This window comes from Schistosoma haematobium, chromosome ZW (assembly GCF_000699445.3).
Source record: "Schistosoma haematobium chromosome ZW, whole genome shotgun sequence".
Taxonomy (NCBI): Eukaryota; Metazoa; Platyhelminthes; class Trematoda; order Strigeidida; family Schistosomatidae; genus Schistosoma; species Schistosoma haematobium.
In genome coordinates, this window is record NC_067195.1 from 51743265 (window position 1) to 51760727 (window position 17463).

Below are 17463 nucleotides of genomic sequence, written 5' to 3' on the forward strand. Positions count from 1 at the left end.
CTTAACCGACGATGCTTGATCTATCTGGTTCTTCGTGGTGTGATCCGATGAGACCAATGTAGCTTGCGTATGCGTTTGTGTGGGAATAATGTGTCGCCTATAACCATTTTGTTGAATGAATATAAATCCATAAATCTCTCATCATTCTCGTTTCTTTCTTCCGGTTCATGTCTTCCCATGACACCTTCATATCCGGTGTTACCTATTCTGACTTTGGCGTTTAAGTCTCCCATCAGGATGGTCAGGTTCATTCATAGACACTTCTCTATGAACGACTTCAGCCTCTCATGAAGATGATTTTCATCATATTCGCTGCTGTCATTGTTCGGTACATAGCACTGAATAACGTTCATTGAGATCTCATGAATAATGCTTTGATGATTATGGATCCATGAGATTGCCATCCCATAAGTGCTTTTCCTGATTCTTTTGACAGCGACAGTGCGATTCCATTCGTGTACAAAGCATTTTCTTCTTGATAACCAGAGTACAATGGCATCTGCATCGAAGCTTATCTTTTGTGTCCAGCTTAAGTCCAATGTGTCTCGCTGATTCCGAGAACCGCCAAATTGTATCTCCTCATTTCCACAGCTATTTGATTGGTCCTCCTAGTCCTCTACATTGTCCGGATATTCCATGTACCTATAATAATTATTACACTGGTTGTTAGAAGGGGTATCGGCCTTGTGATTTTCTAAGAATCTCAGCTTTGACTATGAAGTGTCATAGTTCTTCTAAATGAAGATTTTTCAACTCCTAAATGGAGAGTTTAAATGGTTTGAATGATTGTTTTTTGGTTGGGTTTTTTTAGCGAAATTGTTTTTATGGGATGGAGTTTCGGACCCTTTGCTCAATTCTCCTTTATTTGTACTTGGGATTGGGAGTCAACCTAGAAAAGCTAGAGGTGGAGTCAAAACACTCTCAATAAGTTATAAAACAAAACAGGAATCAGGAATGTGATCTTTTCAAAGATCCCATTTTCAAACTTCAGACATACAGAACGACCATTCAGTTACTAACAGTAAGACTCAGTTACAGAGTATAAATTTGTATGACTTCGGTAAAATTGTTTCTTAACAAGTAATCAAAAATACATTGAGTTGAGAAGTCAGACAGTATTGATTTGACGGGATTAGATACCTCAACATTAATGAATAAGTAAGAAAGCATATATGTGCAAGAATTGTTTTATTAAAAGATCAAAAACAATATGATAATGACAAGAAATGAAAATTTCAATTTGAAAGTAGAAGATCGGAATACTTATCAGAATTACATTCATAGAAATCTAAGGGACTGATCAAAGTATAAATTGCTACAACTTCTTCAGTTTCAAATAATTTTTGACAAATGTTTCAAGAATTTTCGGCAAAAAGACTTGATTAATGATTCCAAAATTGTTTAGAACTACCTAAACTTTTACCAGAACTGAATTATACATAAATTAATTATTGAATTGAGAGTTTTCAGTTGTCACGTGAATGCACTACCTAATAATCATTATATATCCTTTAGGATGAGAAACTTTCAACTAAACATAATTTAATTTACACTAAAATTGAAAAGAAAACATACAATATTTTTATGAACAGTATCATCAGATCAATTCTGTAAAACAATGATGATGTAGATCTTTGAGATCAGTAATTTTTGCACACAAATAAATTCTTAGCTTCATCTGTTCAATGGGATTATGAAATTATGGAGAAAACTAAAATGTTTGAAGAAACTTTTAATGGTTGGAATTTTTTTACTTTACGTTGACTCTGTTGACATTACAATAACATAACTAAAACTGTTCTTATTAATTTACCAAATAGGCAACTCAAGTACACTAGATACAACAGTAGCAACAACAGTTGGAGAAAATGTGACGGACGCAGCATTGTTACCAACTGTGTCAACCGTAAAATCAGCAACAAACACAACACAAATATCTTCTCTACTGAGCACTACAGTAAATACACTCTTAAATGCTTCATCTGTTGGTTCCGTGCTAGCAGTTACATCCAGTCCTACTACTGCTAATACCAGTACAACTACCATTAGTCCTACTGTTGTTGCTGCAACAACAACTATTGCTGTTAGTCCTACTACTTCTACTACTAATACTTCGAATACAACCACCATTATGGCGACGACAAAGAATACTACAACCACTAATACTACTTCTAACACCAATGTAATTACTACTATGACCAATAGCACTGTTAGTTCTACTACTAACGATACCACCTCAGCGATAAGGAATACTAACATTACTAATATTAATTCCACGACTAACACAACTACTATTGGTCCTATCTCTAATGTGACTACTACCACTGTTATTTCTGCCAATACCACTATGGCAACTACTACTACAACTCCTAAAACTACTACTACTAATACTACGGCGATGACGACGAAGAATACTACAAATATTACTACTACTACTACTATTACGACTACTAACGCAACAACTATCAATCCAATTACTACTAATACTACTAACTTGAAGGAAACGAATGCCACAACCACTAATACTACTTCCACAACTAACACAACTAATATTAGTCCTACTACTACTACTACTACTACTGCGACTATTATCACCACTGTCAAACCTACTACAAATACTACTACTTCCAATACTTCTCAGAGTTTATTGACTTTAGGAACTCCAAGCGGTAAACAATGAATAACACTGCATTGTTCTTAATATTTAACTGTGTATAAAATACGGTTTTTATGAAAGAGAACTATAAAATAGTGGATGATTAACTCTCTACCAAATGAAATTGTTGAAAGTGGTTTTATAAAATTCTTCAGAAATTTGTGAAAAACTCTAAGTATTCCTTTAAATATTAATCTAGTCAGTTGAATATTATTCTGATGATAGTTGCAAGCAAAAATGTTTCGCCTATGATACAATGATCGTTTCATTGGCTTTTGAAAAAGAACAACTGTATTTACTGTCAACTACTATGACATACATTAGTTTTAAACCCAACAATAAGATCTTGAACTTTTACATGAAGTTACGAGAAAATTTTTATTGTTGGACATGTGCTTTCCAATCGCTTGTCACTAAGCCTCATTATTATTTTCTCTTCAAATTCAATTTTATGTGGCAGACATTACTGTAAAAGATATCACTTTAATATCAATTAAATCTAATTACATTTATGGATATTTGGCTAGCAAAACATAATTTTAAGGAGAAATCAACGTTATTTACTGATATCTTATGTAGATTTATTTAAATAACTACTGAATCCATAATTATAAACTGACCATTGATTGATCAGAACAACCGTAAATTGTCAACTAGCAAGACACTTCATAGTAAGAAAATATCAATTTATTGGATGAAGTATCTGTACATTGAATACGTTTCCAAAAAACACTTTATCTGGTGATATTCACATGACAACTGGTGACTGATAGTGAGATGAATTTCACCGAATCTAGTAAATTACCTTTTCAATTCCATCAAGTTGAATATGAAAGAAATGGTAGGATATAACATTAAATAAAAGTCATTTTAAATCGTGAATGTCTCAAATTAGAAAATCTGCACAAATGAACTTCGACTTGGTGTTGAAATGAGACCTGAAAATCCTTAACTCGTTCTCATGTAGTGTCATGGATATTGAAGCGTCTCTAGCTGAGAAGAAACATTAGTCTATTAAGTAGAGAATTCTACTGGCTCTCTAACTGAAGTCGATTATTACTAATAACTGTATTGTCTAAAATCATTTTAAATTATTAATATTTTGAATTAGTGTTAACTTTTACCTTTATCAATAGGTGTTATCAATACGAACAAGTCTATCACTAACACTACCAGTTGGACCAACATCAGCAACACTACAAATGCGACCACTACTACTAACACCACCATTCCGACCCTTATCACCAATACCACAAACGCAGTCACCACTGCTAGCACCACAAATTCTACCACCACTATCAGTTCTATCAAAACCATCACGGGAGTCATATCATCAACTATTATTAAGTTAGCATCTTTTGAAGATAATACAGGTCCAAAACCAATTCAACTCCCAGTTCCGAAATATGAACTGCCCATTGAAGACTTAGTGGGTAAGGAAACTTCTACAAATTAAGGATTACTGTAGTTGTTATTTTTAAAAACATTAATTATTTTTAATAAATAATTTAAAATCTAAATTTGTTTTCGGTATTAGATTAAACTGTTTACATTAAAGTGTAGCATTATAGTGCATTATTCATCAATATATTCCGCTATAGTAATAAGTTATTTGTAATAATGTTTAAATATTTCTACGAGAAATCCACTCGGGATTTATAATTATCAGTTAACCAACTTCGGCTGGTCAGATAGTGTGTTTACTCCTCGTATAATATGTATCGATCTGTGGTTAGTGTATATATTACCTGTATATTGTAATATCGTTCCACTAATGTTTACATAATGATTATGCAAAAATATTCTGTTTACTGATATGACGTATTTTTATGAATGAGTTGTTTTAACCACTAAGTTATGCGGTTATTTGCCTTCTGTTATACGAGAGGTAACTTGTGTAATTCAGTGATTATCGACTAGGTTGTGTCGATCATGATGCGTTCTATGTTGGAATGTCTTCCAGTGAGATCTCTACTCTTGCCAAAGAACACCTAAATTACAAAAAAAGACCTCCCAACAGGTCGTTGGATGCTGTTTTAGTGGTCTAGAGGTTAGGCGTTCACGTGCAAGACCGAGGGTCCTGGGTTCGAGTCCAGCAAGAAGGATCGTGAATGTGTACTGCTGGCGAGTCCCACACTGGGACGAAACGGCCGTCCAGTGCTTCTAGATTTTCCATGGTGGTCTAAAATCGATTGATTCGTGATCTCAATCAGAAACATATGACCTTGTTTACTTTCTACACACATACACACACCTATTTTCTTCCTCACTACTTGATTTTACAAATGAATACTTTTTTCATACCCCACACTCTGATACAGAAATTAATACAGTGATAAGTCACAAAAATTAACATTGATCAAGAATAACTAGACTGACATTTTCAGACTTATTATGATTTTGATTGCACCAAAAATATTCTGCATTGTTTCCTTTATACCATTTAAACTCGTGTTAATTTAACTTGATTACTTATTCACTCTGAAGAAATGGTTTACATTAAGTTACGAAACATGAAAAATACAGTTTTCCTAGACATTGGGATATAACAAAAATATATTTATTATTCAGTAATTCAATAATAAACCGCACATTTTGAAAAAAGTCCTAAATACTAGAACACGTGGGAACACAATAGAACATTTGCGAATAGTAGAAATGCTGTTTCTGTATTCCATCTTCAGCTGTTGATAAATATAAATCAGAAATGCAAATTTGATGGGTAATGCTCATGTAGTTCTGGAGAAGGTATATAACTGCTGAACCGTAACAACCGACTACTATTCGTTACACCCTGCCAATCACAATGCTTTATATTGATCAGGGTTTTCATGCTACTTTTATTCTTTCTTTTGCGTACAGATGTTCGATATGAAAACACTGCAAACCACTATTGGTCATTTAAAAGAGTGGTTGGGAAATCATTTATCTTCGATCGTGCTCCAGACCGTAATACACTGACGCGATCGATATATGACAGATTATCGCTTTTCGACAGTAAATTAAGTAACGCTGGTCCAATTTACAATGACTTAAATAACATGAAGAAATCTTTATTTATATCCTTAAATGGAACCCTGCCAGAAAAAAGATTAACTACTCCCGGAATTCATGATACTCAAGATAGTATTTACATTAATTTAAATGAGAATGAAAGTTGTATTTGCTTGCTGGATGACATTACACGTGAACGATATTACTTTAAACAGTGTTTACTAGACATTAATGAATGTGATTATGGATTGAGTTTGTCGATTTGGCTTCAATTCACGACAGAAACATTCAATCCAAAAGAAGTCCTTATATCAACAGGTAAGCTTTAAGTGTAATCAGTCACACTAAGACTGATGAGCTGTATTGATATTTGGAAGCATTTAATATTATGAATGATCTGCACGCATATATACTTTTCGAGGCATACGTAGAAACCAATAAAATTCATGAACTAGTTGAAGTTAGACATTGGCACTGTTGCGTCTCGGTTCAATAGTCATGAAGTTAAGCTTTTTTACACAAGACCAAATATCCTGGATTCGATTTCTAGGTGTCAGGTCATGGGTGTGAACTGGTTAAGAGTTCCATGCTAGGACGAAATAGCCATCTAGTGCTTCCAGATTTTCCATGGTGGTCTGGCTTAAATCAACTCCTAAATTCAAGTATTAAAAATTCCTTATTTATTCAGTATCATATTAAATTCTTCTATCCCATATTTAAAGTAATCGCTTTTTGTTTATTTATACTCTTATTTAATTGAAATTTATTAATTTTCATATAAAATGCCTTGAAAACTACATGGGGGACCATATTATTCGAAATGTATAACGTGAATGCAGCACATTTTTCAACTCGATTCCATCCTCCCACCGTTCTATAAAAATGTATGTATGTCTTATATAGGTTTAATACTAATCCATGTTCCAGAGAAAAGGAAGAAAACATTATGATCAAACTTACACTATCCTTCATTGATTTCTACAGATATTTATTCCAAATTAATACGGATACTAAATCGATTAATTTAGCACAAATCTTCAAGATAAACAAGTTTCATAACATTATGTCAACGAATCAGAACATATTTCTTAAGCTTAAGTCTAATAGACTTGAGGAAATTTATCTGAAATTCCAATATGTAACAATAACCGCTGCAACTAGCAGTTAATAGCTTTACATAAGTTGAAAATAACGATAACTAAAATTTTCACTGGTGGTTCACAGTTTCTTATCACTTCTGTAACATCTGATTCATGGATAATGGATGATATCCAATGGTCTTAACAAAACATATAGTGACAGTAAAAATTACTCATGGTTACCACTGGAGGTTGATGTTATGACTGCGTTGCCAATTGTTCTACTTGGTCGTCGTTAATTTTTATGTCGTAATCTCTTATCACTTATACTTGTAAAATGAGGAACCATGGCAATCCCCACCACACGAAGTAAGAACACTAAGACTGATACAAGTGAAGATTTATTAACCCTAAAACACAACGACAACCCTAGTCAAAAATACACTCGATACATATATTGATTGTAAATCTATTTTGATTATTACTTAGGATCAAATCATATATCTGAAAAATACCCGGGGTTATAACAAATCACATGTTTCATACCATGCCGAGTATAGTTCATGTTAAATTAGTGCCAGAATATCGTAGGATATATCGAATAAAATATCCCACTAGAAAACAAAACCGAATGCTACACTAAGTAATTATCACATCGAATTTTTAAAAAACGGAAGTACTATTGAGCAAAAAATACTATGGGAAAAGAATCTAATGTTGCCTATTTATCCCATCATATCACCACTACATTAACAGCTACATTTAATAGGCAAGCTAAAATCATTCAAGTTTGTAACTAAACTTACTGACAAATACCAACAGCTTTAAGATCAGTTCAAGATTATTAATCGATTTCATCTCACTGTTTGATGTCATTTTTTAAAAAGATATGCATTTTTTGATATAGATGACAGTAAGATCAACGGCCCTGGTTCAATGCTTCACTTTATTTTGTCCATGCTTATCTTATTGGATTAACTACTTCATAACTTAAAATCACTAAAGATGTCATGGAGCCAACAACTGATAAATTCTGAGAGCTTAATCATGAATTATATATTTAAGGTGATCGAAACATTTATTTAAATTGTGTTATCTGCTTCCTACATATTTAAACTATAGCTCCAGAAAAAGGAAAAGGCTTTTCTCTTTTAATTAACAACGGGATGTTAGAATTTGAACTGAGGACAGCAGATACCCTTTGGAAAGTTAACAGTCCAATTACAAAAACATTAAATCAATGGGTTAATATTGGTGTTGCATGGGGTAAAAGTGCACAAATGATAAAAGTAAGTATTTGATTAAATTAGACCATCGTAAACTTAGTTTCCATGACGTAGCAAGAACCAACTCACCGAAATAAAATCAATTTGTTTTTATCCATCCAAAGTTATGATATTGCACATATTCCTTTAGATTGTTGTGTATTTTTATTATTGAAAGTTTAGTCATAAAAAGTAGTGAACCCCATAACTACTAATTATTCTGATTAAAATGGTTAATGAATAAACAATCAGTCAACAGAATTTAGCTAAAATTAACTAATTGAGTGAAAGTAAGTGGATAAGTGAATATAAGATGATCCAATATGTTAAATCATTTCGTTACAGTTATGTTTAATATGACAAAAAGAGATTTATTACATTTGTTCTGTTTAGAATGAATTCATTTTATATCTTACATTGTTCTAACAGACATCAGTATAATATTTGCATACACTCCTACAAAACTGATGTTATTTATTGTCTTTGAAATCCTCCATAAATATGAAATGCTTAAAAGCATTATGAATTTAGTAATTTTAGTGAGTTTTAGAATTTTCTACAAATTGGCGTGATTTGAGAATAATAATTGTGAATGATTTTTGATTAATATGCATCAACATATTTCGAAAGAATGAACTTCAACCTTCTAGGTCTATATGAGATTAAAATACTTTTTGAATTACATAATTAAATCCATGCTCAGCATTCTTCTACTTCAGTGAATGTTAGAGACCTTATTCAGTGTTTCGTCTACTAAAAATATCACTTTTCATTATGGGCTTGTGAGGCTGAGAGTGGTCTTAAAATCTCAGAGACATTTGGCTATGAATTGTAGTTTACAATGAAAACGTGATAACTTTAATCAGATTTCTACAAATCACCCGGTTAACTTTACTATCTGTAAGAATAGTAAATTTTGTTTGAACTTACAGAATTTAAATCAAATTTTTTCAAACAACCCTGAAAAGTTTTGGAAGCCTTAAGATCTAGTGGAATAGCACTTATTAGTTAAACATTGTTTTGATTGCTAGATTTCAGTAACTTTTGTCCCCAAAATTTGTAACTCAATAAAGTTTCAATGCAACAGAAGTGTATGGTATTACTGAAAATAAGATACACTACCAGACAAAAATCATATTTCATCACATGTGAAAATTATATTTGAAATAATCTCAGCGACTGAAATTTAAAATAATTCCAACGTTTCGGCCAGCAAATATATTTGGACTTCTTCAGGGTAACAATCATAACCAAATTTATCAAAGAAATAATAATATATATTTCTTTGATGATTTTGATTGTTACCCTGAACAAGTCCAGACATGTTTGCTGGACGAAACGTTAGAATTATTTTAAATTTCAGTTGCTGAGATTATTTCAAATATAATTTTTACATATAATGTCTTCTCTATACTCGGCGCCCAATTTTTGTCAAACTATTCGTTCTAATATTAACGAATATTCGTATAAAAACCATATTTATTTAAAGAAGTGATTACTCTTCAAAAGGAAGTAATTTTATGGCTCCATATACCATAGGACCATAAAGTTCTTTAGTTAAGTCATTAGGACAGAATGTAATAATATAAACTCTATTGATACAATTTAAAAACTTGGAGTAAAAATTGTAAACAACAAATAACTATTTAATTTATCAAGCTCATATATATTCATCCAATAATTAGATCCAAGGTCAACAGGATTTCAATACACTGATTTGATAAAATGACATTTCCCTATTGAATCGCAATCTCGTTGGTCTGTCGTACGTATAATAGTAATAAAATGACGGCAGATGACCGATAGATGTATCCAAATTCTATGGATTTATTATTAGCGTACTTCTTGGAAAATATTCTATTAATAATGGCAGATTTAACCACAAAATCAACTAATTCACTATATAATCTTAAAAATTAATAGATTTATCTTATTCTATAAGTAACAAAAATCGTACAGTAGTAGTATAGTGTAAAATAAACACCAACTGTTCATCACTGATATTATAATTTCACATCAATTAACATTAACAGCAAAACTTACTCATTCACCATGAAAATAAGGGTTGTAAGTATACAAATTGTCATATCGAGATGTAATGCCATGGGACAAAAAATAATTATTGTTATCTGAACACTGATCTGAGTATAAATCTAGAGATTAACACTGTTTTTTGACATTGAACATTATCAAATACATTCTAAGAAATAATGGACAGTGGCTAGCAGTGGAATCCAGGATGCGCGTTTCGTCCTATTTGGGACTCGTCAGCCGAGTGTACCTGCATCTCAGAGTTGATGGTCACCACCTTGGAAAACCTGGAAGCACTGGACGCCGTTTCATCCTATTGTGGGACTCCTTAGAAGTGCGCATCCACGATCTCGCCTCACAGGATCTAACTTCAACTGACTTATGATCTCAGCCATTAAAATTACTATACTATCCACAAAACCCCTTCCAATACAAATATTTAATTATTGAGAAACATTATTCAGTGTTTATTTGGTGATTTTCAGACAACAATTAATTAGTACCTTTCGATTTTGACCTCTTTTTTTCTAAAATGTTTGTATACTGACTGTAATCACTTTTATTCTTAATTTGGCTCATATTCCATCCTGTTCTAAGTTGATGAGGAGGATATATTCATTGGTTTTATATTTAGTGGATGTGCATGTATTTAGAACTTGATAGAAACATAAATAGTATGTAGTTCATCTTAAATAAAATGAATTAGAAATCTAGAATTTATATATGAAACAATAAATAATTTTGTCAAATGCAATATGTAACATCCTTGTGTTAAAATTAGTGTCTTTAATTCAGTTTTATAGTAATCATAATATTTTGTTATGAATTGTTTATTATAAGAAATAATTTATTAGAAGAATGATACTATTTTCTACCTCAGCTGGTGATAAATGGTAAGATAGTTGCTGCGAAAAATAATTATCAAGGTGTTCAATATTTGGGTAGTAATTCAACTCCAACATCAATTTGGGTCGGTTGTAATAGAGGATTAGATGGAGATAAAATCATCTCCTCTGTTAATCCAGGAATTAGAGTAGCGACAGTTGCCTTATGGTATTGGCCTATCCAATTAAATGAATTGTTTAGCGGAGGCCTGGGTAAGTTGAGTATCTATTGCAATAATGAAAATTATTGTTCTGGAGAAATAATGTTTAATGTAATTTTCATTCTAAATTGTTATGATAGCTTTTAATGTAAAATAATATCATAGTGTGGTATATGAATCAGTTGACTAGTTTCATGGCTCCTCGATTCTGAACTTCGTATATTTTTAAAAGAGAAGATATACATGAAATATTCAGCTCGTTCTAAATTCATTTACTGACATTTAACAAAAATAGAATTCAATAGAACTGTTTCTCAAAGATTTAATCAAAATGCAACTACTTTTCCTAATGAGACATAAAAAATACAAGTTGAGTGAAAAAATACTTCTTTTCAATTAAAACACCCAAAAGATTACAGAAACTGAATAACCAAAAAGATGTCAATAAGAAGATAGAGAATAAACTGACCCGAACCTTAAAAAAGCTCAGAGATCAACAGATGATTCCAAAAGACGTATACGAAACAATTAAGCCGATAGGTACACATTTACTTAGGTTTTTAATAAATTTGTTCATACAGTTGTGCTTTAATATAATGGGAATTTTTCAGCAATTAAAATCTTTTCAATTAGTTCCTAGTCAGGGATCTACATGAATACATATATTATACAATTAGGTACAAAATCGATACCAAATAGACGGTAGTGAGTCAGTTTAACGAAATAACAATGAGTTAGTAACACAACGTTTGAAGAACTAAATTATGGAGAAAATTCCTAATTACTTAATTATCATAGTTATTTACATAAGAGTAAGAGTAAAGAATTGAGTTTGGATATAAATATGTTTTGTGATATCTGAGATTAATAATAAATAACTAATAAAATAAGAGCATTGAAGGTTAGGTAGTAAGATTATTAAACAGATTACGTAAGAATATGATGACAAATTAAGATGTTAGCAAAAGTTTGAAAAAGGAGAATTTTCGGAAACGTTATAGTAGCTAAAATGAATTTCAAGGTAAATTCAAAAGCTGTATAAACGTTTGCTGTGTACAGAGGATCGCTTCATTGATATGTATTCCAATGGCTTCCTCTGTATATGAGCCAGATGCTGAAACCATAAGTTACGTTGAAGGGAATTCTATAGATAATTTTGGAAGCTGAATTTTAATCAACATGACCAGTAAAAACTCAATGCACTAAGATAGATCATTTTATAATTTTCTTTCATCCTTCAGTCAACCATGAGTATTGAGGTTTAGAAATACCATGATACATCTGTCTACTTGTGCAAGAAATATAACTAACTCTTCAAGAGTATCTGGAATGATAAACATACATATAAAGTGAGAAACTAGGCTATTTATCTTTATTTCGTAATTCATTATTGGCTGGATGAATAAAGTATAGCATAATATTGCTGCATTGAATGTACATTGTATAGCTTTTCGTTTATATCGAATTACTATTTCACTACTTATATCACCCTTGGACTGTAATTTTAGGGATAAATACTTTTTGGTACTGTCGTTCATTTTACTCTGGGTTTACTTACAGATATATGTTTCGTGAGGAACTTTGATGGGTATGATAAAACCCAACGATTATGTATACTTATGTACTAGTTACCAGTTGTAACTCAGTAGCGTACTCCATTCACTTTATTTGATTCTGTAAAAAACCAATTCCATGAGTATCTGATATTCTCTATTAATGAAGCCCATGATGTAAGTTTCAATAACTACTATATTTCATGTTACAGCAAGTGGACAAGTTTATTTCAGCGAAATTTCACCATCTAATCTTTCTATGTGTTTTAAGTTCAAACATTCGTAACTACAACAGGATTGATCGTTCTCTTCATATCATTTGTGTATTTTTTAAATATAATTTATTCTTCATACACTTTTATCTGTTTTACAGAGCATTATTTATTAAAAGAAAGAGTTGCAGAACCATTAGTTCCTCAACCAACTAAAACCACAAATTATGCAGACTACACAAATGAAGTTGAAGAGCTTACACCAGCTGAAGAAATTAGTGAAACTTTAAATCCAATTTATTTAATGGCAGATTATTACAATCCTTTATTGGTTTTACCATTAAATTATACAAAACACGATATTGAATTGGTAGCTGATCGTTCTAAACTGAAAACTGCTTATAAGTTAACATCAGTTAGAAGTTGTTTTGAAGTTAGTAACATGATATCATATCAGTTATAAATGATCTACTTATATTAAAATAACAGTAGACTCATTGCTGATACAATAAAATAATATGTAATGAACAAAATTCCAGCCAATTATGCAGAGATATGAGCTAAACAGACATTACAAAACAGTGCAACTACTAAGCAAATTTCATTTCATTTTAGCGGTGACAATGTTATATGTAACACTGTTTGTCTGTGTAATGCTTATCTGGCTTGTGCTTCGCATTAGGATCCTGAGTTCGACTACACATAGTGTGAACATAAAAACTGGCGATACAGATTTATTTGACTCCGGAAATAAACTTAAAAATAGAACAATAAATACACCATGTTACAAATATTTTAAGAAAATAAACTCTATATTTCATTCACACACTGATTGATGAAGTCATTATTTGGTATATCAGTAATCATACGTCAAATATTTATAAAAAGACTTAAAAAAACAGTTCTCATTAGGTAATAAAAAGGTTAAAAGGTAACAATTTAGTGAATAATGATAATCGGATAGTTAAGATTAATCCTTAATATCCATTAGTACTTTTCATAAATACCATGTTCATTTAGTTTTTTCAAAGATGTTGGTAAAAGACACACTAGTACTTGTGATATATTTTGACATCATACACTACTTTATAAGTTTTGAAATGAATACCATTATTTATGTCGATTATTCTTTAATAACTCATTATATGGAGTTTCAGTGTTGAAAGTTAAAAGTAATCAGTAGAAAGACCTGGTTAATCGACAGTGATCATTAAGATGTTTCAATTCCATTAATTACTTATGACCACAGAATTTACAAATGAATTTAAAAGGGTTTTAACGAAGTTTCTCTCGTCTATAGTTTTAGCATGCTAAATATTAGATTTATTTCTGAGGTAATTAAACATTGTTTTTATAAGAACAAAATAAACCGTTTGTATAATCACTAATGATTTATGAACCCTCATTCACATGATACATGAAAAATAAAGTGAATATACCCAATTCAGTGCTACAATTATTATCAGTTTGTCAACTCGTGTTTCATATAACCAAAGTTTGATTGAATACACACTCATCACAAAACTCGGCAAATTATACAGAAAACTTAATTTAGAAATAAATTATTAACCTACTTCATACTCAACCCACATGGATTATTCACATGCAAAATAATGATTTACATAATTCTATAGTTCCAAGTGTATAGTAATTTCTTTAGAAAGAAGTGGCATTTAGTTATGAATTCAAATAATTAAATTGTCTAACTCATTTTGTTTTAATATAATGTTCAAGCCTTTAAGCTGAAGGGAGGCGGGACATTCTGCAGAACTCATCAATAAAATGTGCCTTGAACTTTAGGGAAGCCAGTAGAAGGTTGGAACTTATATTTTAAATTTCTGTAATACTTAGTAGTTCTATCAGATCAATAAAAGTAGCCCCTATTTCCAGAGTTGAATGATATTAGTTCGGTTTCCAGAGGAGCATAAGAAGATAAAATAATAAGAAGTCAATATCTTCCATTGATTGAATTAAACCATACAAATCTAATATCACATTTTCTTGATATAATAGTTTTTGTTCAGATGTCACTTAAGTCTAAGTGCTTCACTATTGACAAATGTATTTTCTTGTATTGAACGTTTTATAGATTACAGTGATTATTTTAATTTATTAATGATCAATTACTTACTATTCTCCCTTGTTCCTAATTTTTGTCACTTTTAGATGAAACTCTTTAATGTGAAAACTTGTCCCGGTAATATAAGCCTTTGCACTCGAGGTTTATCTATGGGTGTATGGTTAAACATACCGGATATTTTAGATACTACTGTTGGTATACTAGATATTTTAGAATTAGTCAATGGTATCACTGTGTCAGTTTATAACAATTATATCAATATTTTCGGTAAGTAAAAAATGTTCATATACAGTTTTATCTAATATCATTTCTGAGTTATTGTAGACAGTAATTTGTTATAAGTTAGCTCTAGAATAGTTGATAACTGACAGATCAAACTTCACTAATATAATTCTCATTAGATTATCAATACATATGTACTTTGGTTGATATTTGTTTTAGTATATTGGATAATAAATGGACCTGATTAAAAGGGATATATTTTTCATAGATGATAATTTGTTTTAAACACGGTCGAATAGTTTATAGGCAAGAGTAACATTATTTTAAAAAAACTAAAATCTAGTAAGAGGAGAAGTCTATGTTATAAGCAGATAAAATAAATATATCAGGTTGAAGCCGTTAACATTATCCGGTGGCTGAATATGTATCAAAAACTTTATAACATCTAAATATATATGTATCAGACTACTGAAAGTAATCTGATGTTATATTTGTTCAAATAAATTTGACTTTAAAGAGACTTCGAAATAAACAATTTTGATGGGTTTTTCTTTAGGTTTTAAAATGAGTAATTGATGAACTCGCTTTATGACAGCAAATTATGATGATGATAATATGGAACATGTCTATCATTTATGATAAACTAACTAACGGATCAAATGATTCAAACAAACTCAAAAGTTTTAGTTTGAGAAATATTACTCACCTAATATTTGAACTACATAATTCTTATAGTTTATGATAGAAATAAGAGATTAGATAACTTTATGAACTGTTACTATTCGTAAGAGATATTCTTAGAAGGTAGTCATTTAAGTTCATTAACAAGGAATTTGAACCATTTTATCATCATCAAAGTTACATCAATATATGCAGTCATCTTTTGTTTTGTGTTGTTGTTTATTTGAGAAGGATATACTTGAGTTTTTTCAACCATCTGGAAAACAAACAAACTTTTTTATAACAACACAATTCCAATTTCGAAGTAAGGAAAACAACTTATTTTGTTTTTCACCTTTTTTCCAGTTAACTCAAATATGGGTCTAGTTGTTTTTCGTGTATACAGTATGATACCGAGAGATGTCTGGTTCAATATTGGTATAAGTTTATCAAACGTTATAGATCCTACTGCATCTGTATACTTTAATGGTATTTCAATGCCTGTTGAACAAGTTATGCCACCAACAGGAACTCCACTGAAAAGAACTGATCGTTGTTTAAATGGACTAATTCTGGGCAGCTCAAAAATTGAACAAAGTGCTGCTGGCATCGCTTACAATGATTTTATTCTATGGTATAGATGGTTGTATTCATTTGAGTCACATCTTTTTGTGGGTTATACAAGTAAGTTAAATAACACAGTATCTGTTAAATTAGTGTGATTAAAATAAGTAATATTCTGTTTCCGGTTAACTTCTTCCTTTGAGTATTATATCGAGCATTTTAAAACTAAAACGCATTGTCTTGAAGTTTTTTCGCTCGATGTCAGTTCAATTGTTTACCGCATGCTAGTAAAAATTTTGAAGAGACAATAAGTTTTGAGAATAGTTTGATCCGGTTATAGATCTAGATGATAATGTATCATAAGAGATTTAAGGTAGATCAATGTTTCTTCAGTAAATGTTCTATCTTAATTTAATGTTTACAACACATTTTAGCAACACGTCTTCGTTGCCATATTAAGCACAAATCCACTAAAAAAAGATTAAAAATCTATATCAAAGAATGAAATTTACATATAGGCTGGTTAATACCTCTCTGATTTTATCAGTGACATTTAAATGATGCATACAATGGTGCATTACATAGGCTGTTTTTCTGAACATAATAAAATTATCAATTGATTCCCGTAAGTATAGCAAAGGAATAAGCTGATTCTAAACAACCATCAAACGATTAGTTCTTTTCAATTCTAATGATATTAATGTTATACTTTAGGAAAATTGTAGTTTGTATAAATTATGGCCGATCGCTGAAATAGTGCGATTGACTGAGTATTACTGATAAAGCTAATTATTTATTTTGTAAATTCAAGAACGAAGTAATTTTAAAATACGAGAGTAACTAAGCCTCATAAAGAACTATCTCATATAAATTGAATATAGACAAAACATTTGACCTGAAATATTAAGATAAATAGAAAGCTGATATAATAAATTACTTACCAGTCAATCAAAGTGAAACCTAACTATCATGTTCACTTATTGCCTACCAATATAAGATTTAAAAAATTAGTTTTATTATAAACATTATAATTAGTTTCTTTTAACTGGTTATTGTTATACATTTTATATTGAAGAAGTATTCATTTGTATTTCTTTTACTT

General features: G+C 30.7%; 1 protein-coding gene across 1 annotated transcript in view; it reads left to right on the forward strand.

Moving 5' to 3' along the window:
• MS3_00010416 (uncharacterized protein) overlaps positions 1 to 17463 on the forward strand; it is a gene marked incomplete at its 5' end in the record, with an annotated part of 42300 nt that overhangs the window by 9882 nt on the left and 14955 nt on the right. Inside the window, 9 exons of the mRNA XM_051218781.1 lie at positions 1821 to 1957; positions 2642 to 2669; positions 3793 to 4089; positions 5519 to 5968; positions 7852 to 8018; positions 10906 to 11122; positions 12997 to 13268; positions 15002 to 15182; positions 16164 to 16481. Coding sequence (XP_051071780.1) covers positions 1821 to 1957; positions 2642 to 2669; positions 3793 to 4089; positions 5519 to 5968; positions 7852 to 8018; positions 10906 to 11122; positions 12997 to 13268; positions 15002 to 15182; positions 16164 to 16481 — 2067 coding nt within the window. The remainder of the gene's footprint in view (positions 1 to 1820; positions 1958 to 2641; positions 2670 to 3792; positions 4090 to 5518; positions 5969 to 7851; positions 8019 to 10905; positions 11123 to 12996; positions 13269 to 15001; positions 15183 to 16163; positions 16482 to 17463) is intronic.